The 24,587-nt window shown below is 38.8% G+C and overlaps 2 protein-coding genes across 5 annotated transcripts in view; one reads left to right on the top strand and one right to left on the bottom strand.

The window, feature by feature from the left end:
- The window catches only part of LOC134472019 (uncharacterized), a 153,862-nt gene that overhangs the window by 106,491 nt on the left and 22,784 nt on the right, over positions 1–24,587 (bottom strand). The gene's annotated exons all lie outside the window — the stretch shown is intronic.
- Positions 1–24,587, top strand: part of LOC100717129 (protocadherin alpha-C2) — a 239,669-nt gene that overhangs the window by 4,463 nt on the left and 210,619 nt on the right. Inside the window, exon 1 of one of the 4 annotated variants that reach the window (XM_063232232.1) lies at positions 3,698–6,170. The exons of 1 other annotated variant lie outside the window; for it this stretch is intronic. In XM_063232232.1, coding sequence (XP_063088302.1) covers positions 3,777–6,170 — 2,394 coding nt within the window. In that variant the 5' untranslated portion in view covers positions 3,698–3,776. Of the gene's footprint in view, positions 1–3,697; positions 6,171–9,966; positions 12,474–16,136; positions 18,676–24,587 lie in introns of those variants that run through there. 2 more of the 4 variants (XM_063232237.1, XM_063232234.1) reach the window with 2 other exon arrangements.

Consider the following 24,587-nt stretch of genomic DNA (forward strand, 5'->3'; position numbering starts at 1 on the left):
ATTGTTAAACCAGAAATATATTTAGAATTACAAAGCTTAGAAAGTGATATTCTTGAATGAAAGGAAAGACAAATGCAGAGTAGTATTGTTACTTAGTATTTATTTAACATAAATATAAGTGAATTTTCAATTGGTAGCTAATATTTCTCTTTCATTCAGAATCTTCATATGCTCTATTTAATACAATTTTCAGTGGTTTTGTCTTTTTTTCAAGATTCCTTTCATGAAATACATTACTTCATCTCTTATTCTTTGTATGATTTGCCAGGTACTTTATTTTTCTACTTTACCACCTGTTATTTACTATGATACATGTGTTATTCATTGCTATTTTAGTATTTGTAGAAGCATAGAATGATACAGACTAATAGAAAAATCAGTTTAGTGCCCATTCCATCATATGTTTACACTTTAAATTAGATATATTCACTTAGGAAATGTACTGATTTGAAAGCAACATCATTTAAAATTTAATATTATAAAGTATGAGAGCTTACTATGAGATTATCAGCATTATTGCACAATCAGGTTAATTTGGGTTCATCTTAAATTTCTACTTATGTTACCAGATTACTGCACATCTGAAAAGTAGGCAAAGAAGACTGTCGAGTATATATTGAAAATAGCAGGGTTATGTTCATATTTTTATCTTCTAGCTTTCAAATGCCCCAGTGAATGCAAAGACTATAACTGAATTTAGTCAATTATTAACTTGAGTTGTTTAAATTTCAGTAATTGAGTTTGGTTTTATGACCATGATTTGTTACAAATGTGGTGTCTAGAAACAACAGAAATTTATTGTTTCACAGTTTTAGAGGCCAGCAGTGCAAAAATCAAGATATCACCTTGACCATATTCCCTCTAAAGACCCAAGGGGCTGATTCTTCTTTCTTTCTTTCTTCCAGCTTCTGCTAGTTCTTGGCATTTTTTATGACTTTTGGCAGCATAACCAAAATCTGTTTCTTTATCACATCTTCTTTTGATGTAACTGTGTCTTTTTTCTGTCTCTTTCAAGAGAACAATTATCATTGGATTTATGGCCATTCCTAATCTAGGATGATTTCATATTAATATCTTTGCCTTAGTTATACCAGTAAAGGCCTTTATTACAAACAAGGTTACATCCTGAGTTTCATGGTATAGATATCTTTTTGGGGATACTATTTGAACCATTATAGATACCAAGAGATGTGAAATGAGGGTGAGGCTGAGGGTCAGGAGATGTGTTATTTGCTAAGTATGGATTTTCACTCTACTTTTCCCATCGGAGAAAATGTGCTTGCGTGTTTGGCAGTGGTACTTTAGCTTTATAGGGGAGGGAAAGAGCTATTCTAGGTCCTCAGAAACACCAAATAATCATTCAAAATGCCTAATATATCCCTAAAAGTGTCACTCTACAATTACATCATAATTACTTTATATAATTATAAAAATTGCCTCAAGGCAAGGAATGGGTTTTGGGTCTAACATCTGTATCTTAGGTATAATTCCCTAATATGCCAATAATGGTCAATAAGTTGGCCATTGGTTACATAAATTGTTACGAATTACACACATGGATTTGCATTGCAACCATGTAATTCTCTGATGGCCAGTCTGAAATTATATTCAATCATTTCAAGCTCCAGAAGAATTTGAATACATTCCATGGCCTTCAGAAGAACCAATCCCCAATTTTAGTTTACATAATTTAGGTGGGACTAATTTCATCTCCTGGATTCAGGAATGAACAAATGTTTTGTATTTGACCAATGGGAGATGTTATGGTTGATACATTATGTCAGTTTGCGAAGTTTATAAGTTTAACTGAGAAGGGAGCCAGGGCTGGTTCTTTGTAAATATCCTCAAATATCCTCATCCTGTGCAAAAGAAGGCAAGGAGATTTTGTGTGCTGCACTCTCCCTGAAGGAGGGGTGTGTGTGTGTGTGTGTGTGTGTGTGTGTGTGTGTGCGTGTGTGTGTGTGTGTGTAGCCTGTGTACAATATATGGGAAGAGGAGAGGCTTGTTTTCTTCCTTTTGCTCAAGATGCTGCCTTGAAGTGTTGCCCCAGTGCCTTGGCACCTTGCCTTGGAGCCAGGTGATTATGGCATGAAACCTCCACAAACAGTGAGCTAAACAAATCTTTCCTTCCTTCCTTTTTGTATCCAGTATTTTGTCTCAGCAATGAGAGAAAAGTAACTGAGACAGGCATCTGTCAGAATTACTCACTAAAGGAAACGTAATATCATTTAAACTGATTCATAGGAAATGATGTGTAGGATTTTTGTGCAACTATGAAAAAAGGTCACTTTATGCTAAGAGTCATAAAACTATCAGTATGAAGACTAAACACTACTTTGGCTATTTCCCCACAAGTGGGAAGAGTACCTGAGAAGGTCCACAAAGGAAAATAAATTGAAATGTGCAGGTATTTCCTTTGTTATATTATTGAGTTTCCTTTGCTATATTATTGAGCCCAATCTCTGCCTAAAACCAGTAAACAATTATGTTTCCAAGTATAAGCCAATAAATGATGCTCTGCTTTTTTTTAAGTTAGTTTGCATGGGATTCATTATTAAGCTATTATTAATATGTACACATCCATAGACGGTGTGAAAAGCACCTGAAGATATTGGACTGAGTTCCATTTCCAGGAGAAGTTATCTTTTATTTTGTAAGTGTTTTTCCTTTTTTATGGACAGTGTAAATTTTATAATTAATTTTATTTTACTCTATGCTGTAAGATGATGAAAAACAAAATTTGAGATACTCTTAGGATAACTGAAAATGACCTGTTATGCTTTTTTATAGGCTGACCTTCTTGATTCATTTTATTTCACTTCTATATTATCTTTATGCTGTTTTCATATTTTGCATGTGAAGAGACCCATGAAGAATTAATTTAAAAATACCAATTATCACTAACAAGACCACTTTTATTGTTATTGCATAAAAATATAGAAAAAATTCCTAGATTAATGTCATTCAAGTGAAAAATAAATTACTAATTTGAAAGCATCTACAAACAATTCAAAAACAAAAATTAAATTTCAAATAACAATAGTATATAGCAATATTATTTAGATTTTTAAGGAGCTAAAATATTTCTTGATTCCTATGTGCTCCTTTGGAAGAAGTGATAAAAAACCATGGCACTATATCCAAAAGAATTGAAAGCAGGATGTCCAAGAGATATTTGGACATTCATGTTTCTAGCAACATTATTTATAATAGCCTAGAGGTAGAAACTACTAAAATGTTTGTCGACACCTGAATTAATGCACAAAATGTAGCACAATAGGTTACTTAAACTTAAAAGTGAAAAGTGTTTTGTCTTATGCTACAATAAGGATTAAACTTCGGGAAAGTATGTTAGAACAAGTAAGCTAGTAACAAAAATCACATATACATGATTTCACTTATATGACATATCTAATGTCAAATTTATAGAAACAAGTAGAACAGTGGTCATCTTGAAGAGATCGCAGGAAAGGCAAATTCTGTGTAATGGGAAAGAGTTTCAGTTGGACAAGATGAACTTCACAACAACATAAACTTAGTACAATAAACTATGCTCTTTAAAATGATTAAAATGGCAAAGCACAAACTATGTTTTAGCCACATGATGTCGCTGTCTACCAAAGAGTGTTCTCTAGGAGGAAAAATACCCAGAGCTCCTTTGTTCCTCCAGGTAAACCGGGCAGTAAGAAAAGCAGCAGGGGTGGGCCAGGGACTAGACTATTTATATTTTTACAAAACGTGATCTTTTAATTTGATCAACTCACTCTGGACTAGTAATGGTGTCTTCTCTGAGAAGAGCTCGAGGGGTCAAGGAGTGTCTGCTGCTCTCGCTGCTGCTCCTCGCAGCCTGGCAGGCGGGCAGCGGCCAGCTGCACTACTCGGTCCCCGAGGAGGCCAAACACGGCACCTTCGTGGGCCGCATCGCGCAGGACCTGGGGCTGGAGCTGACGGAGCTGGTGCCGCGCCTGTTCCGGGTGGCGTCCAAGGAGCGCGGGGAGCTTCTGGAGGTAAATCTGCAGAATGGCATTTTGTTTGTGAATTCTCGGATCGACAGGGAGGAGCTGTGCGGGCGGAGCGCGGAGTGCAGCATCCACCTGGAGGTGATCGTGGACAGACCGTTGCAGGTTTTCCACGTGGAAGTGGAGGTGAAGGACATTAACGACAATCCGCCTGTGTTTCCAATGGCAGTAAAGATCATTCGGTTTCCGGAAACGAGGCTGCTTGACTCAAGATTTCCTTTAGAGGGAGCATCCGACGCAGATACCGGAGTAAATGCTTTTCTCTCTTACAAGCTTAGCTCCAATGAGTTTTTCTTTCTAGACGTACAGACAAATGACGAGCAAAGCCAGTCTTTGTTTATTGTGCAAGGGAAATCTCTGGATAGGGAGGAAACTGCTGAAATTAATTTGTTACTGGTAGCTACGGATGGAGGCAAACCTGAGCTCACAGGCACTGTTCACATACTTATTAAGGTATTAGATGTTAATGACAATGAACCTACTTTTGACCAGTCAGTTTACAAGGTAAAATTGTATGAGAACGCTGCAAATGGAACCTTGGTGATTAAAGTAAATGCTTCTGATGCTGATGAAGGATCAAACAGTGAGGTTGTATATTCAATCAGTAGCGATGTGAGCTCTAAAATACAGATGAAATTCAAAATAAATCCCAGCTCAGGAGAAGTCAGAACTAGGGAAAAATTAGATTATGAAGAAACGAAATCCTATGATATTCAGGTCATTGCATCTGACAGAGGAACTCCATCAATGTCAGGACACTGTAAAATTTCAGTAAAACTCGTGGATATAAATGATAACACACCGGAAATTTCAATAACGTCTCTCGCACTTCCTATCCAAGAAAATGCACCACTGGGCACCGTCATTGCCCTCATCACAGTGTCTGACCGTGACTCAGGTATCAATGGACAGGTAACTTGTTCCCTGACACCTCACATCCCCTTCAAGCTGGTGTCCACCTTCAGGAATTATTATTCAGTGGTGCTGGACAGCGCCCTAGACCGCGAAACATTATCAGATTATGAGGTGGTGGTGACTGCTCGGGATGGGGGTTCGCCACCGCTGTGGGCCTCGGCCACCGTGACCGTGGAGGTGGCCGACGTGAATGACAACGCGCCCCTGTTCGCGCAGCCCGAGTACACGGTGTTCGTGAAGGAGAACAACCCGCCGGGCGCCCACATCTTCACGGTGTGCGCGCGCGACGCGGACGCGCAGGAGAACGCGCTGGTGTCCTACTCGCTGGTGGAGCGGCGGGTGGGCGAGCGCGCGCTGTCGAGCTACGTGTCTGTGCACGCGGAGAGCGGCAAGGTGTTCGCGCTGCAGCCGCTGGACCACGAGGAGCTGGAGCTGCTGCAGTTCCAGGTGAGCGCGCGAGACTCTGGGGTGCCTGCCCTGGGCAGCAACGTGACTCTGCAGGTGTTTGTGCTGGATGAGAATGACAATGCGCCCGCCCTGCTCGGACTTGGGTCAGGTGGTGCAAGCAACATGATGAGCGAGCTGGTGTCACGGTCAGTGGGCGCCGGCCACGTGGTGACAAAGGTTCGAGCAGTGGACGCTGACTCTGGCTACAACGCGTGGCTGTCTTATGAGCTACAGCCGACTCAGGGCGGTGCACGCAACCCATTCCGCGTGGGGCTGTACACTGGAGAGATCAGCACAACGCGTCCCCTGGATGAAGAAGATGCACCGCGCCAGCACCTGCTAGTGCTAGTGAAGGATCATGGGGAGCCTCCGCTGAAGGCCACTGCCACCGTGCTGGTTTCTCTGATGGAGAGCGGTCAGGCACCAAAGGTCCCATTGCGGGCCTCTGTGGGCTCTGATGACCTACAGGAGGCTCTGGTGGATGTGAACGTATACTTGATCATCGCCATCTGCGCGGTGTCCAGCCTGTTGGTGCTCACGCTGCTATTGTACACGGCGCTGCGCTGCTCGGCAGTGACCAGTGAGGGCGCAGGCAGACCTGGGAAGCCCACGCTGGTGTGCTCCAGCGCGGTGGGGAGCTGGTCGTACTCACAGCAGAGAGGGCAGAGGGTGTGCTCTGGGGAGGGCCCGCCCAAGACGGACCTCATGGCCTTCAGCCCCAGCCTACCTCAAGGTCCAGACTCCACAGCAGAAAGACAACAGTCCTCAGATTCAGAATGCTTCGGAAAGGTAGGTAGGTCTTTTAATTTTTATTTTCAATTCTAGAAATTTTAATTTATTCTTTCTTGATATTTGTTGATCATTAGATTCGTAATTCTGCCTTTACTTTATATCATTTTCTACCATGCGATACTGGGGATAAATTAGAGATAAAGATCTTGAGTTTAGCATTTTTTCTTAAATGTTTTTTCTTATTCTTACCTCTTGGCATTTTCATAATTAAAGTACTCCATGAGTGATAGGAACTTGAAGTGTTGAAAACATTTAAGCAGCCAGTCTCAGTATCACATGTCTGTAATCTCAGCTAGTTATTAGACTGAGGCAGGAGCATCCCAAGTTCAAGGACAGCTTGTGGCAATTTTGTGAGACTATCTTATAATAAAATAAAAGGGGCTAGTCATATATGTCAGTGGTAGAGTGCTTGGTGTGGCCCTGTATTCAATCCCCTGTACTACAGAAACAAAATCCTTTAGAAAAATTTGGGAATTTAATAGTACTTGCAAATATTTTTTCTCTCAGTATTTAAAAAAATCACAGAAAAATTTTAAAGATTTAGAGATAGGTATTTCCAGTTTATAGAATCTGTTCTTTCAGAATATGTTTGAAATAAGAATATATTATTTATTCTAGAAATTTCTTAGATTGTTCTTTAGATCAAGAAGTTATTTATCATCTGTTCATGCATCAATTATTAAGTTGCATTTTTCTCTCTTGTATTTGAAAGCAGCATTTAGGATTTTGTAGGTATCTATGGGCCATCACAACATATGCCAGCTATTAGGAACACTTGCTTATTTTAAGTTTGTATTGCATAAGCAAAATAAATTGTTATTTGAGATACAAATGTCATACCAGAATAAACTTGAATTTTCAGGCAAAATGGAGAGCTCATAGAGAAAATAACCTCTTCTAGTTCTGAACATTTTAAAATCACATTGTTCTTGGCCAGGTGGTGAGAAATTTGGTTTCTACAAATGGAGAATATTCTAACCAGGACTTCATATTGGTAGTTCATCAGTCATCCCTCCAGTGTCAGTGTGGTTAAGCTAATGCATTAGACAGACTACCTTCCCTTGCATTTTACCCTGGGCCTGCCATTCTGTTTCTCATCACTGTGAGCTTACACAGTTTATTCTGGAAGCATTCATATTCTAAATGAAACTGGAGATTTTCCAAAAGGTAAGGCTTGGTGTTTAATGAATATATTTTCATCAGACACTGAATTTCACAAGTAAATGTTACACTTGAAAGGGTTTACGTGGTACATACCTGTAATCCTAGCAGGAGGCTAAGGCAGGAGGATCACTGTGAGTCGGAGGCTAACCTGGGATACATAATGATTTCAAGGCCAGTCTAAGCTACATGCTAAGACCCTATCTCAAAAAAAGGGTGGGGGTTAAAAATTTTTTCCACCAAAGGAAGATGTGTTGGGGAAAATAACTGTCTAAAGCTATCTTTTACTACTCAGTTCTTTAGCCATTTCAGTTAGGCCAGAACATCCATTTCTATCTGGAATCTGCTTTTAAAGATCTGCTTTTAAAGGAGGTAGGGAGTTTAGTGGTAGGTCTTGAACTTCCCTACATAAAACTTATTTCCTCAGGATTGAGGAAATATATCCTTATTTTCTCAGGATTTTGTCATAAGGATAAGAAAAGTTCATCTGAGGCTTTACAGAGAAAATAAAGAGCTTTACTCCGATGAGGAAGAAGGCATCCTGGGCAGTGTCATCCTATCTAGAATGTCACAGCTGTACATTACCTCCTTGACATTGTGTGAATCTGACCTATTGGAAGTCTCGCCACTATGTTTGCATTATAGGTAAATGATAAATTTTAAAAATTATATTTAGATGGGCCCATATCTCCAAGAGTTACAACCTATTGCCAAATAAATCTTTGTTGGTTTGCCATTCTTATTTATAGTATTTCTTAAGATGCCTAAGGAGATATTTAGGTGATAGGAAAAGTTAGTCACATACCTTATCCATATATTGGCCCAGTCTTTTAAATTCATTGTTTCTTTACTATTATTTTTAGGGTGTACTAGTCCTACCTGGAATCTATTCTGTTATAAATTCCTATGTGATATACCATTTTGTAATTGGTAAAATGTTCAAATGTAAGTAAGTGTGTAATATTACAATTAGTTTTAAATGACATCTTATATGAAATCTGTGATACTTTGAAAGTATAATTTTTTCTATCATTTAGAAACTAGCTACTATTTTTCAAGGGTCATTAAAGTACTAATTTACCTATTGATATCTATAGCTATTTCATAGAATTCTTAAATCTTTTTTCATGAGGTAGCACAATTGGATCAGAAGTCATGTAAGTTTGATATTAATATAACTTGCTTGAAAAAGATAATTTGAAATACTTATTCATGAAAACATTAATTAATAATCTGTTGTAAACATAGTTGATAAAGTATCAGTAAATTGTGATTCTGGCTTCCATTCAATGAAACACAGGAAACAAAAACTTGTATAAAACCTTTTCTCCTACTACTTACATGTTGAATTTCATTCAAAATGATATGGATTTGGAATGTGGAAGAACATTCATCTAACATGCATGAGATTTTAGGTTTGATTCCCAGCACTGCTAAAATATATGGTTATAAGGTAACAATTTTGACAATCTCTTATTCTTCTTAATTCTCTAAGTTTGACCTCTCCCCATGAATTGTCTTGCTCAGCTTCTAAATCATCAAAGAATTCATGCTTCTGATAGAATTCACAGAGATTATTAGAATATTTTATTACCTAGTTTTGCATATGTGGCCTAACAACTCATGTTGCAAGGTCACTTTTTTCTCTTTCCTTGGTTTAAACACCAATTCTTTGAAAAAGTAACTTTTAAGGCAACTGAAATCCAGAAATTAATCCAGAGTGGAGATCATTAAACACTCATTGTTTCAACTTTTGGAAACATTTTAGTATATATGAGTAAGATGAAATGTATCCATGGTGTGGAAAATTTAGGTAGTAAAATATTCTTATTTGGAGCAATGTGAATACAACAAACATCCAAATTGCAAAATATCCATTTTGGCAATTTGAAAACAAATTGACAAAAGAAATTCACAGGATAAGACTGATTTCTGACATACAAGCAAAAGACAAGTAACGAAGATGTAAGCAAAGGACACAAAAGAGACTTGTAGATGTTTCACACGTTAAATGTAAGTCAACCTGTTTTTAAGTTGGCAATTGCCATACTATAAACATATATATTTGTATGCGTGTGTACATACTTTACAGATACTTCACTTCCTCAAGCTTTTGATGGTCACAATTTCAAAGACTGATTTTTCTATAATGTGCCCTGGGAGGCCACACAATTAAAAGTTTGACCTCTTAATCAAGTTGATACCCCATGAGGACACTTCCAGTTAATGTCCTTTTAAAGTTATTACCTTCTATGTCCTTTTAAAAATGAATTATATTAACATCCATGTAACATAACTGTGAAAACTTAAGTCAAATAGAGCAGTGCCTGTCATATAGGAAATACTTGGAATTTGTGTCCATTGTTAAAACAGTAACTGAAATACTTTAGTATTCGTTCCAAATTGGAATGATTAAAAGTTATAACTTAGTTTAAAAGTTCTAAAGATATAGTTTGAGGCAACAGTCTGATCAGTGCTCGACAGAAATTTAAAAAAATAAAAATTTTGGTAAAAAGTACTGAGGAAAGATAAATACATTAACCACTTACACATTTAGCCACATGATGTCGCTGTTCGCCACAAGGTTTTTCCCCACAAAAGAAATTTTGCGAACCTTGCGGGCTCACATAGTGCCTTTCTTCAGCGTCTCTGAAATATGGTGAAGCATTTAAGGGATGAAGAATAAGGAAATCAAACTATTTTTCTAATTTTGGGTCGATGTAAGAGCGACTAAATATTTGGAAAAGGCTTGCAATGGTGTTTTCCTGGAGAGAAGATCCTGGAGCTCAGCCCCTGCTGTTCTCTCTTCTGCTCTTGGCAGCCTGGGAGGCTGGGAGCGGCCAGCTGCACTACTCGGTCCCCGAGGAGGCCAAACACGGCACCTTCGTGGGCCGCATCGCGCAGGACCTGGGGCTGGAGCTGACGGAGCTGGTGCCGCGCCTGTTCCGGGTGGCGTCCAAGGAGCGCGGGGAGCTTCTGGAGGTAAATCTGCAGAATGGCATTTTGTTTGTGAATTCTCGGATCGACCGAGAGGAGCTGTGCGGGCGGAGCGCGGAGTGCAGTATCCACCTGGAGGTGATCGTGGACCGGCCGCTGCAGGTTTTCCACGTGGAGGTGGAGGTGAAGGACATTAATGACAACCCGCCTGTGTTTCCAATGGCAATAAAAAATCTGTTTATTCCCGAATCCCGACTGCTTGGCTCTCGGTTTTCGCTAGAGGGCGCATCAGATGCAGATATAGGAACGAATTCTTTATTGACTTACACTCTTGACTCCAGCGAGTATTTTACTTTGGAGATTAAAAGAAATGACGAGGAAGTTAAATCCCTAGGACTTGTGTTAAAAAAACTTCTAAACAGAGAGGACATTCCTGAACATTATTTACTAATTACAGCAACTGATGGCGGGAAACCAGAGCTCACTGGTACTACCCAAGTAAAGATCACTGTGCTAGATGTAAATGACAACGCACCAGCATTTGAGAGAACGGTTTACAAAGTTAGGTTATTTGAAAATGCACCCAATGGTACCTTAGTCCTGGTGGTTAACGCTTCGGATCTGGATGAAGGAGTAAATAAGGACATTACATATTCTTTCAATACAGACACATCAGCAGAGATTTTGTCAAAATTCAGCTTAGATCCAATCAATGGATACATCACTGTAAAAGGTAATATAGATTTTGAGAAAACCAAGTCATATGAAATTCAAGTAGAAGCGGTGGATAAAGGAAATCCCCCAATGACAGATCACTGTACTGTTCTAGTGGAAATTTTGGACATTAATGATAATGTTCCTGAGCTGGTTATCAAATCATTATTGTTACCTGTATTAGAAAACTCTGCACTTGGCGCTGTCATTGCCCTGATCACCGTCTCCGACCGCGACTCTGGCGTCAATGGAAAGGTGACATGCTCAGTGACACCGCATGTCCCCTTCAAGCTGGTTTCCACCTTCAAGAATTACTATTCGCTGGTGCTGGACAGCACCCTAGATCGTGAAAGCGCTTCTACATACGAGGTGGTAGTGACCGCCAAGGATGGGGGTTCCCCCTCGCTGTGGGCCTCGGCCACCGTGTCCGTGGAGGTGGCCGACGTGAACGACAACGCGCCCCTGTTCGCGCAGCCCGAGTACACGGTGTTCGTGAAGGAGAACAACCCGCCGGGCGCCCACATCTTCACGGTGTGCGCGCGTGACGCGGACGCGCAGGAGAACGCGCTGGTGTCCTACTCGCTGGTGGAGCGGCGGGTGGGCGAGCGCGCGCTGTCGAGCTACGTGTCTGTGCACGCGGAGAGCGGCAAGGTGTTCGCGCTGCAGCCGCTGGACCACGAGGAGCTGGAGCTGCTGCAGTTCCAGGTGAGCGCGCGCGACTCTGGGGTGCCTGCCCTGGGCAGCAACGTGACTCTGCAGGTGTTTGTGCTGGATGAGAATGACAATGCGCCCGCGCTGCTGGGGCTTAGTGCAGGGGGCATTGTGAGCGAATTGGTGTCTCGATCTGTGGGCGCCGGCCATGTGGTGACAAAGGTGCGTGCAGTGGACGCTGACTCTGGTTATAACGCGTGGCTGTCTTATGAGCTGCTGCCAGTCTTGGGTGGAACACGCAGCCCGTTCCGCGTGGGTCTTTACACGGGCGAGATCAGCACGACGCGTGCCCTGGACGAGGAGGACGCCCCGCGTCTGCGCCTGTTGGTGTTGGTGAAGGACCACGGGGAGCCTGCTTTGATGGCCACTGCTACCATATTGGTGTCACTGGTGGAGAACGGCCAGCCTCCCAAGACCTTATCACGGTCTCTGGTAGGCGCAGTGAGCCCAGAGCAGACGCTGGTGAGTGTAAATGTGTACTTGATCATCGCCATCTGCGCAGTGTCCAGCCTGTTGGTGCTCACACTGCTGATGTACACGGCGCTACGCTGCTCGGCGGTGACCAGTGAGGTTGGGTGCGGGCCTGGGAAGCCCACGCTGGTGTGCTCGAGTGCGGTGGGGAGCTGGTCGTTCTCGCAGAGACAGCAGCAGCAGAGGGTTTCATCAGGAGAGGGATTACCCAAGACTGACCTCATGGCTTTTAGCCCCAGCCTTCCTCCATGTCCAGTACTGAACCAGGATAAAGAGGATCAACAGAGTGTAGATCTTTCCACCAAAGTGAGTAATATTTCTTTGTTCCCCATTAATAGTTTTGCTTTTTTTAGCATTTGCATTTCTTTAGAAACATGTTAAAATTTATGCTACATGTTTTTTCCCCATGATTAGCGTTTTCCATTTACAGAGCTTGTGGTTAAAATGATGAAAAATTGGGACTCGATTTTGAACAGAATCATTAAGTACTGCAATTCTCACTTGTTATTTTGTCTTGTTTTGTTGATAAATGCAGTAGTAATATTATTTTATTGCTGTATGCCTAGGCACAAATAGAAATTTTGGGAGGCAAATTGTACCAGAGAATTTGATACCACTTGTCAATTCTTGAGCAAAGCTTCAGTGTTGTCTGTTTGGACTGGAAATTCCTAGCAGATTTTAGAATTTTTGCTGACTGTAAGCTAAATTAAGTCTTTATCATTGCTGGGGATTTAGCTCAGTGGCATAAGTCCTTGCCTGAGGTTGTGACTTTGATCCCTGGTAACACACACACATACAAAAAAAAAAAAGAATTAAATGCTTGCAATTTACTTTTAGGCTTTCTGTTTCAGCATTAGTCAATTATACTTGTATCTTATGGAACCTGCTTTATTCTTCTACTTATTTATCTGGAGTCTCAGTTCCTCTTTTCCTTTAATACAATTTTATTTTGTCATTATGCGCTTATTAGAAGACCATTATTGTTGCTATATTTCCCAAATAGACAAAAAACTAAAATGGCAATTTTGTTGTTTTTAGAGTTGTGCTTTATTTTCATTTTCCCATTATCTTATTACAAATAGCTAAAATGTCAATACAAAGTGGAAATTGAGTACTTCTGTAGCATATTTATATGTTCTTTAAAATAAATTTAAAAATCTTAATGATTATTTTCAGTTTGAACAATTCATTGAAAGTAATGCTGCATATTCAATTTTAAAACTGTCTTTGTTAGCAAAAGTTAATATTCATTAGCTTCTTTTATGTACAAAAAGAAGGATGCTAAGGTAAAATAGTCAATGACAATGATAAGACAATGTCCTTACCAGTGACCTTTTTTGAGTACTACCCTGTCTTTTCACCTCTGCCATGCAGTAAATAAAACCCTTCTCATAATTATAACCAATAGTGAGAAATGACCAATTTTCCTGTTAGTCTCTCATGTATTTGCTCATTTTTCCTAGCAAACAGTTGGGCCCCACATGCAATTTTTTTGTAACTAGAGAGAATTATACATCAACTGATATCTAGTTAATACTTAGTAATTAAGAATTAAGTGTAGAGAGACCAAGGTATAAAGTATGCACTTCTCATTCCTACCTTTTCCCACGTCCGTTTTCTATTGCCTCCTTTTCTATCTTTCCTTTCTTCCTCCTTCTCTCCTTCCTTCCTTTTGACTGGGTCTCACTGCACAGTCTTGGCAGGCTTTGAACTCATAACTCAGGCTAGTGAACATTGTGATTACTTGCAGGCATTGCAGGTGTTTCTATATCCAGTTCTACCTCCCTTTTCTTTTCTTGTGCTATCCTCAATGCCTGTTTGATTATCAAGTATCAGTCACAGCATGTCCAGCTTTAATCCAATAATTACTAGTCCTATAATTATCTTGTAATACATAATAGGGTCATCTAAATTTCTTGCCTTCCTTGGTCTGGGACTTCAGTCTTCAAATTCACCTCTCCTCTTGAAATTCTTGCCTAAGAAAACTGTTGGCAAATATTTTTGGTAGATTGTTGAGTTTTTTCTCTTTAGAGATACATTTTTTGCTATACTGAGTAAATACTGATTATTTATTTTAAATAAGTATCTATTTATGTTCTGCTATACTCCTCATCTATGTATTTCAATACTTTAGATAATGAGCAAAAGAAATTCTTGGGCCTCATTTCTAGAGTGCTTGACATTTATATCCATTTTGTAAAATTCTAGTTTGGGTCCCCAGTGACAGTATTTTCATTCATGTTTAGATTCAGAAATTGACTTTGTGAGTCCAGGTCTTCATAGGTGAGTAGCCTAAAACTATTTTCACTAGATTGAATCATTGTCTAAATTAACAGGAAAGAAGTATATGTACTTAAGAGACAGAAATCATTTAAAATGGGTGCTACCAGTATATCATTTTATATGAAACTTAAGACAGAAAATATATTGTAATCAATTTATTGAGTAGTCTCTGTTGCTCATGATGACCCAGAAAAATACAAAGATCATGACTATCAAAAATTGATGTGAAAATTCAGCTAATACCTAGGTTTTCAATATGGAAAGCAAAATGTATCTTGATTAGGACAATGTCTTGGAAAAGATTTTGATGTAGAGTACTGAAGCATCATATTTTCCTTCCAGGCTATGCAGTCACTATAAATTAGTGCATTTTACCAGGGAATTGAAGCATAATACACCATTTCCATTGAGTACATATCCAGCAAATATTACACAAGTACTTTTGAGATACTAAACTATTAAAATGTAATAATTATCTTTAAAATTATTGCAAAAACTCATACATACACAAATGCTTATAAGGGGCAAGATAATGTAGTAAATGTGTCAAATAATTTAATCTGGATATTGCCATTCTTAAAAGAAGGTGAAAATAGCCTGCAACCCCATTACCTTGGGAGGCTAAGGCAGGAGGATTGCAAGTTGGAGTCAGTCTGATGAAGTTAGTGTTTTAGTGAGACTCTGTCTTGAAATAAAAATAAAAAGTTCTGGCAATGTAGTTCAGTGCAAAATCCCTGGGTTCACTTCCCAATAATGCCAAAATAAAAGTAGAAAGAAGATAAATGTGCATGCCCAAATTAATTATCTTGAAATTCTTCATGGGCTAGGGGCCTTCAAGTGGATATAGAAGTATAGAACTGATGGACATGAGTTAGAGAATAAACAGGTATGTTTAGTAAAAAATCGTGGAGCTAGTGGATTTTCCTGTTTGACTAAAATATATGATGATAGCAGGACAAAAATATTAGGTATTTTAGACACTTTGAGGACAGGCAAGTGTTTAGAAGTCATAAAAGAAAAAATGAGAATACCACTCCTGCTCATAGTAGGCAAATAAACTACAGAGAATCAAAGTTATGTCGAGTGTTTTCCCACAAAGCTAGTTACTACGGAGTTCTGCTTCCTTGTGGAAGCTTCTTGAAGTGACACAAGGGAGACATTCATTTAGATCCTGATAAGGTGATTCCTTTGAAAATATTTTTGAATTACCCTTTCAATGGACTATTCTTGGGATCATGTTCCTTAGCTACTGTTGCCCTCAACACAAGTAAAATAAATCCAAGAATGAAAAGAGTGCCATCAGTAATGACAAACTCGAATATTCTGTGTAACAGAAGAGATCTATCAGGAATTTTTAAACAAACACTTCACTTATATTTACAAAATGCATTATTGACTATAGTTGGGTCTCTAGAAGTACGCTTCAAACTTGCATATAAAAGAATTTCTCCTAAGAAAAGCTATACCTGGAACAAAATTAAGTCTCACAATCTGATTGGTCACAGTCTGATGGTACAAAATATACACTCCTGGAGTAGAAAATCTGATCCAGTTGTCTAAAAGGGAAAGATATTTAGAGAAACTGAAAGGACAAGCAAGACCTGGCAGCATGGATTTCTAGATTATATACCGTTTGGAGCCACAGGATGTCGCTCTTTACCATAAAATAGGCCTGACAGGAAAATAAAGGGAAAAATATCCCCGCGGTTCTTACTGTGAAGAAGCTGAATCCACCATCCGGAGTCTGAAAAACAGGAGGCAATGACACTGCCCAGACCGATCAGGAGATCCTGACTTTGAGGTAGTAATCCTGATCACTACAAAGCACGGTACACTTGAGATGGAATTATCTTGTGGAAGTGGCCAGAAATCCCAGCGCCTACTGCTCTCCTTTCTGCTTCTTGCAATCTGGAAGGCTGGCAGCGGCCAGCTCCACTACTCGGTCCCCGAGGAGGCCAAACACGGCACCTTCGTGGGCCGCATCGCGCAGGACCTGGGGCTGGAGCTGACGGAGCTGGTGCCGCGCCTGTTCCGGGTGGCGTCCAAGGAGCGCGGGGAGCTTCTGGAGGTAAATCTGCAGAATGGCATTTTGTTTGTGAATTCTCGGATCGACCGGGAGGAGCTGTGCGGGCGGAGCGCGGAGTGCAGCATCCACCTGGAGGTGATCGTGGACAGACCGCTGCAGGTTTTCCACTTGGAGGTGGAGGTGAAGGACATTAACGACAACGCGCCGGTGTTTCCAGCTACACAAAAGAGTCTATTCATCGCAGAATCTAGGCCAGTTGACACTCGGTTACCACTAGAGGGCGCATCGGATGCAGATGTGGGAGCAAATGCTCTGCTGACTTACAGACTGAGCCCCAATGAGTATTTTTCACTGGAAAAACCATCTGAAGACAAGCGGATAAAAGGTCTTGGGCTTGTATTACGGAAATCTTTAGATCGAGAAGAAACTCCGGAGATATTTTTAGAACTCACCGTTACTGATGGAGGCAAACCCGAGTTGACTGGCACTGTTCAGCTCCTCATCACGGTACTGGATGCCAATGATAATGCTCCAGTCTTTGACAGAGCACTTTATACGGTAAAACTGCCAGAAAATGTCCCAAATGGAACAATGATAATTAAAGTAAACGCTTCCGATTTAGATGAAGGCTTGAATGGGGAAATGCTTTTTTTATTTTCAACTGATATTTCACCAAATGTGGCATCCAAGTTCCACATGAACCTATTTACAGGGGAAATTATTGTAAAGGGAAACATTGATTTTGAAGAGTGCAGATCCTATGAAATACTTGTGGAGGCCATTGACAAGGGACAGCTTCCACTTTCGGGCCATTGTAGAGTTATTGTAGAAGTAGAAGACACCAACGATAATGCCCCAGATTTGGAATTCAAGTCACTATCACTTCCAATAAGGGAGAATGCTCAACTGGGCACTGTCATCGCCCTGATTAGCGTGTCTGACCTCGACTCTGGTAGCAACGGACAGGTAACCTGCTCCTTGACTCCTCATGTCCCTTTCAAACTAGTGTCCACCTATAAGAATTACTATTCACTGGTGCTGGACAGCGCTCTAGATCGTGAGAGCACTTCTACATACGAGGTGGTAGTGACCGCCAAGGATGGGGGTTCACCTCCGCTGTGGGCCTCGGCCACCGTGTCCGTGGAGGTGGCCGACGTGAACGACAACGCGCCCCTGTTCGCGCAGCCCGAGTACACGGTGTTCCTGAAGGAGAACAACCCGCCGGGCGCCCACATCTTCACTGTGTGCGCGCGCGACGCGGACACGCAGGAGAACGCGCTGGTGTCCTACTCGCTGGTGGAGCGGCGGGTGGGCGAGCGCGCGCTGTCGAGCTACGTGTCTGTGCACGCGGAGAGCGGCAAGGTGTTCGCGCTGCAGCCGCTGGACCACGAGGAGCTGGAGCTGCTGCAGTTCCAGGTGAGCGCGCGCGACTCTGGGGTGCCTGCCCTGGGCAGCAACGTGACTCTGCAGGTGTTTGTGCTGGATGAGAACGACAATGCGCCCTCGCTGCTGGGGGTCGGGGTGGGCGGCGCTGGGCACACTGTGAGCGAGTTGGTGTCACGTTCAGTGGGTGCAGGTCACGTGGTGGCCAAAGTGCGTGCAGTGGACGCTGACTCTGGTTATAACGCGTGGCTGTCTTATGAGCTGCTGCCAGTTTTGGGTGGCACACGCAGCCCGTTCCGCGTGGGTCTTTACACGGGCGAGATCAGCACGACGCGTGCCCTGGATGAGGACGACGCCCCACGTCTGCGCCTGTTGGTGTTGGTGAAGGACCATGGAGAACCTGCGTTGACGGCCACTGCCACCTTGTTGGTGTCGCTGGTGGAGAGCAGCCAGACGCCTAAGGTATCGTCGCGGACGTTTGTGAGCATTTCAGGCTCTGAGAGGGCGATAGTGGATGTGAACGTGTACCTGATCATCGCCATCTGCGCCGTGTCCAGCCTGTTGGTGTTCACGGTGCTGCTGTACATGGCGCTGCGCTGCTCGGCGGTTCCCACTGAGGGCGCGGACGGGCCTGCGAAGCCCAGGCTGGTGTGTTCCAGTGCGGAGGGGAGCTGGTCGTACTCACGCCAGAGGGGACAGAGGGTGTGCTCTGGGGAGGGCCCGCCCAAGACAGACCTCATGGCCTTTAGCCCGAGTTTACCTGATTCCAAGGAGAGAGAGGAGCAATTGGAGAAGACCGAGGATTCATTTGCAAAGGTTAGTGCATAATATTCTTTCATTCTATCTGAAATTTCATGTTCTTTTCGTTATTTTCTTTCTAATTTTACTTCTGAGCCTCAATTTTCTCTGCATTTTCTTTACTTCTGTTCATGTTTTCATCCACCTTTAAATTGTCTTGAAGTAGGCCTCTGTCGAGCACACTTTTATTCCTAGTTATTCTGTACGCAGAAGTGAAGGATTTGTGAATCACTAGGGCTCAGGGATTGAAGATCAAAGCTCAGCAACACAGGAAGAGACTATGTTAAGATCATGTATTTTGGCTGTTTTTTGTTTTGTCTCTTTTTGAAACAGAGTCTCACTATGTAGTTCAGGCTGTCCGTGGACTCACTATGTAGCCCAAGCTGGCCTCAAACTTGTAATGATCCTCCTGCCTCAGCCTTCCGAGTACAGAGTTTACAGGTGTGGGCCACCGTGCCTGCCTTATATTGGCTATTTTTGTGTTTCATTATTCAACACATATTCATATAGTTTCAGTTTCCAGTACATCCAGTGCTCCCTATCTTCACCTTATTTTCTGTGATATTCTCCTTTACCATAAACATTTTGCTATAATTTATCTACAGAACATACAAAAACATAGACTGAAATTACAACCTACATCAACTGTTAGAGAATGAAAACTCTTAATTGCTGTTCCTTAATCCTGTCACATATACCTTCCAAATCCTTTCCTCTTATCTTCTCCCAAATGCAACATTTGATGTTTATAACTGTGGCTAATTGTATTATGTTTCCAAACTTTTTCTTAATAGAAAAATTGCATGCAGTTGTATGTGCACATTTGTATGTTCTTGGTATGTATCATTCATCATTGCTTCTGAAATTATCTGCATTGTTACACAAAGATGGAGCTCCCAGAATTCAATTTATACTACTACTTTATGGGAGTTATTTATCCAATAATTGAAGAATTTTCTTATCTCTATTTTGAATAATTGTGTTCATAAATACATTTTGGGTGCCTGTTTATGCAGATTTCCCCTACGTATTTATCTAAGAATTGAGTTATAATTACAACCAATTTTCCTAAAACTGTTTTTTCTGCTTACCCTCTATCTACAGTATATTGATAGTTCTTTCTGTTTCATACCATGTTGAAATTGGTCAGATTATTTTCATGGTATCCTTTTTACTGGATATGTTTTGTATTTCCATTTTGAATTTAATAAATTTTCTGAATTTCTAAGGTAATAATATTTATTTATTGTTCATTTTAATATCATATTTTGTTTAGTAGGCATTAAAGTCTCTTGCCTCTTTTCTGTAGTATTCTTTTTATTTTCTTTCATGGAACTTTTTCCTTATTTTGTTATTTTCTTAGGTTTTTAAAAACCCTTTAAATATCCTGGGTATAAAGTTTTAAAATTTCATACATTTCTACTCTGTGGCTTGCTTTTTACTTTTAATTGAGCCTTTTTTAGGTGAAAAGAAATTCCTAATTTTAGTTTAATTCTGTGCATCAGTATTTTCTTCTTTAATCTTTATTATGAAGAAACATTTTCTTTGGTATCATTTGTTTCATTGTTGAAGTTACATATAAATCTGTCTGGAATTTTTTTCATTGTTTTAAGATAGCAGTAAACATTTATTTTCTCCAAAGTTTACTTAGGATTCATAAAATGAGATTGAATGTGTTTCTGTCACTTCAGCTTTTGGGAAGATTTTTTAGAAGAATCTATGCAAAATCTTTTTTAAATGTGTGGTAGAATTCTCTAATGAAGCATCCGTGTTTTTGTGTGTGTGTATGTGTGTTTGATTAGTGATTTGATCTCTTCAGTGGTGATATGTTTCTTCAAATTTTTATTTCTTCATCATTCATAGGTTGTATGATAAAGTTTATCTTTATAGTAATTTGCCCATTTCTTCTCAGTTATCTGAATTGTTGACACTTTTAAAAGTAACCTTCTATTTTATTTTTGTGGTGTCTGTCATTAAATCTCTTCTTTGACTTCTAACGTTATTGACTTGAAGTCCTCTTTCCTTATTTTAGCTAAGGGGTTATCAATTCTGTTGATATTTCTAAAAACCAATTTATAGCTTTTTGTTTTTTTCTATCAGCTTTTTCTTTTCTAGCTCAATTATTTCTGCTCTAATCCTTATTATTTTTTTAGGTGTTATTGCCCTTCGTTTTCTAGCTTCTTAAATGATAAACTTAGGGTTTTTTATTTGAAATATTTCTTTTTTCATCATCATACACTTTCCTTTAGATGTTGCTTTTATTGTCTTGTATAAGGTTTCGTGTGTTCTATTTTCTTTTCAATTTTTTAAAACTTACTTCATTTTTAAAAGTTTCTTGTATCTGTAGGTTGATATATTTTATCAGTTTAAGACAAAATTTAGTCATTTTTCAAATATTTCTTCTACCTCATATTTCCTTTCCTTCTCTTTTGGGATTCTAAGTACTTGTATGTTAAATCTTCTCACTGTGTTCTTTACTCTATTTCTTTTTATAATTACTTTTGCTCATTTTCATGGGGATGTTGTTTTGCTTTAGTAATTTTATTATTTGTCCTACTATCAAAATATTCAGCTAATTCTTAACTTCAATTGTATCTCTTTTCCACTAAAATTTTTATTTTTCCTTTTAAAAATATATGAAAGTTTTTGTGAAATTCTCTGTTTTCCATAATTCAACATTAATCATAGTATTTGTAATCCATAAGATACCTTTAGTAGCAGAACTACCTGAAGTTTTGTTTTCTGCTGTTCATTTTTCCCTCATGATCCTCTTTCTTGTTATGTCTGATCATCTTTTTTTGTACCAGGAATCAAACTCACAATCTTATGCTTATTAGGCAGGCACTTGTGTTGCTGAGATATATCCCCAGCTCTGTCTGATCATTTTGAACTCTGGATATTGTGCATTAAAAGTTATTTAGATGATGCTATCTTCTTCAAAGGAGGATAATGAACTTTAAATATATGTTAGACATAAATTTAAAGTATGTGAAAGAGAGCTGGAATTGAAATAACATATTTTTTTCTTTTTTATTTGCTACTATGCTATCTGAGGGAAAATCCTCTAAAGGTCTTATTTTTGTCTATATCAGTTATTTTCTCCATTCTATTTTGTAGACTAGCTTAAAGTAATATAAATAGTAGGAAAAGGATCTGCATTTTGTATTTAACATCTGTTTCTTTCATGTCTACTGAATAATAAGAAGATCATTGAAGATTTCTCACCTTTAATTACCTTGCTTTTTTTAACCTGGGGAGTGGGTATTTGTGTAAGGTACCTTTCCTCCATAAATTTTCTACTGACTTTAGCTAGGATTTAAAAACTGGGTACAGTATGATAGATCATAATTTTTTTCTGTTTAATGTCAACTGTATGCCAGAAGCATAACAAAACTCCTGAGATCACATTTTTGAGTTTAGATCTTTGTTCCTTTCCACTAACTAATAAAAATAATATTATTTTATAAAAATGATTGTTGATTTAATTTCTTAAAAAATTCATACTGGTAATTTGAAACTATATTAATATTTTCTATATAAAATGGATACATAAATATTTCAGCACTGTCATTATGATTGTTATTGTCATTGGCAGTGATGGGATTGAGTTCAGGGTCATCTTGTTCCCCAATCCCATACCTAGCCTGGTTCATAATAGAGCAGTAATGATTTCTCCTTTCAACCACTATACAAGAATAGTAAGATATATACTCTATATACATATTATGTTTTCATAGTAAGGTTGATTTACACACACAATTAATTTGGAGGCCAAGTAGCATAGTTGCATGAATTGTTACATAAAACTGTATATAATTGCTTTAAATTTTCCTTATATTCTTTTGGAATTTGGTGGAGCTATATGATTTCTTATAGGTAGAAGGACAATATAGCTCTTCTCCAATATTTTTCTCGATTTTGTTAAAGATGAAATACAGTTAGTATTCTGCAAGTTAAATTTTTATGATACTTAAAATTCACTGAATTCCTTCAGTAAATGAAGTGCTACCTTACAACACTGAATGGTTCTCTCAGTATAAATTTATTCTTGGAATGTAGATGCAGCTAAGTAATAGAGTGCCTGTTTAATCCCCAGAGTTGCTGAATTGTATCCCTAGTACCACAAGAAAATTCATTCTTAAAGATGAAGTTTATTTATACAGTGAAATTTAAATATGACTGACATTTCTAGGTCAGTCAAGAAATTAATCTGTAATATCTAACTGAAAGAATTGTTTGGAAGATTTGACGATTTTCTCTTATGTATTATTCCAAGGATTTCAGATTTGAGAATATAATTATTGAGAAAGTAATTTTTACATTGAATTGACTATTGAAAGACAAATAATAGTGACAATTCAAAGGGAAAATATACTTTAACAGGTGTGAAGATAAGTCAAATGTCAAGAATTTTGTTTACTCCTGAAATAATCTATACAACTACATGAGATTGTTGGTGGTACTGAAGATTGAACACTGGCCTTTCACACTAAACTATATCTTCAGATATTTTTTTATTATTTATTTTGAAAAAGGGTCTTTCTCAGTTGCTCAGGTTGGGTTTAAACATGACGTATTTTTTCATAGAAAGAGAAGAATATGAATTAACGTTTTTAATAACTTCACCATTGAACATTTACTCATTTTGAAACTATTCTACAAATTAAGTGCTCACATTGTTAATACCACACTGTCAATTTTGCCTTAAAATATTTAATATTTACTTATTTCAAAGGATATTTCACATGTTTTGTGTGATTTTCTATCATATCCAGTTGCCATAACTTTGTAGTTTCACATCAATTACTGATCTATAGATAAAGTAGCATTGGTTTATGTAATTTTCAAAACAGTATCATTTTCTTGTTTTTATACCACTGTGTACTAAAATATTTAATAGTTATTACTGTGAATAAGTACTAGTTACTTAGTCTTGAAAACTGACTAGTTTTTGTTAATCAGATTTCTGACCCACATTTTCAAATGGTACTATCCTGGAAACAATCCTTTACCACATGGACTTTGGGGGACCCTTAATATTCACAAGTGGTACTTAAATGATCTGACTGTTTAGTCATGATAGTAAGGATGGTAAGAATATTATAAAACTTGAAGTGATATATATACTTGTAAAGGTTATATACCATGTTTCACAATTTCAGTGAGATTATCTTATTAACAAATTTGACTGCTGAAGTAAATTTTAATTGATTTTTCATTTTCTGATAATATTTTATTTCTTCATATATTTATGTATCTGTGTGATACTGGGGACCATCAAGATGTATACATCAAGAACATGATATAAATACGGAGTATTAAATATTCCTCAATATATATTTTGGCAACTTTTTTGGTCCTATTTATTTTTATGTGAATTACACAGAATATTACAGACAGTTGAGAAACAGAGACTAATAAAACTAATGTAGAAGTAGCTTGATGTAGAAGTAGCCTGATTAATAAACTGCTCTTGTTTTCAAGGTACGTGATTTATACAACTTAAACATTTCTTTTGAGACAGTGTCTTGTTATGTAGTTCAGGTTGGTCTTGAACTCATTATGTAGCACAGACTGCCCTCAAACTCATGATGACCCTACTGTTTCATTCATCCAGGTGCTGGAACTACAGATATGTGTCATAATGCTCAGTTTAGAACCTAAACGTTTTATGGGATACTACAGTTCACAGACAATATTTTGGATATATGCATAAATCAAGATATGTGATTGCTTAATTTGTACAGTAACAAAAACTTGATGAACTTCAAATGAGGCTGAGTGGTATAGCACTTGCCTAGCATGCTTGAGGTGCTTAAAGAGAGAAGAGACTTGAAGCAATGTATCTCTGTGATTCTAATCTGCAAGTAAGTGTAAAGCAAGTTCGGTTTACTAAACTTGTCTTACTATACTTTTGACTTCTGCAAAAT

Source organism: Cavia porcellus, unplaced genomic scaffold (genome assembly GCF_034190915.1).
Source record: "Cavia porcellus strain 051 isolate PalLab524CR breed Dunkin Hartley unplaced genomic scaffold, mCavPor4.1 scaffold_21, whole genome shotgun sequence".
NCBI lineage: Eukaryota > Metazoa > Chordata > Mammalia > Rodentia > Caviidae > Cavia > Cavia porcellus.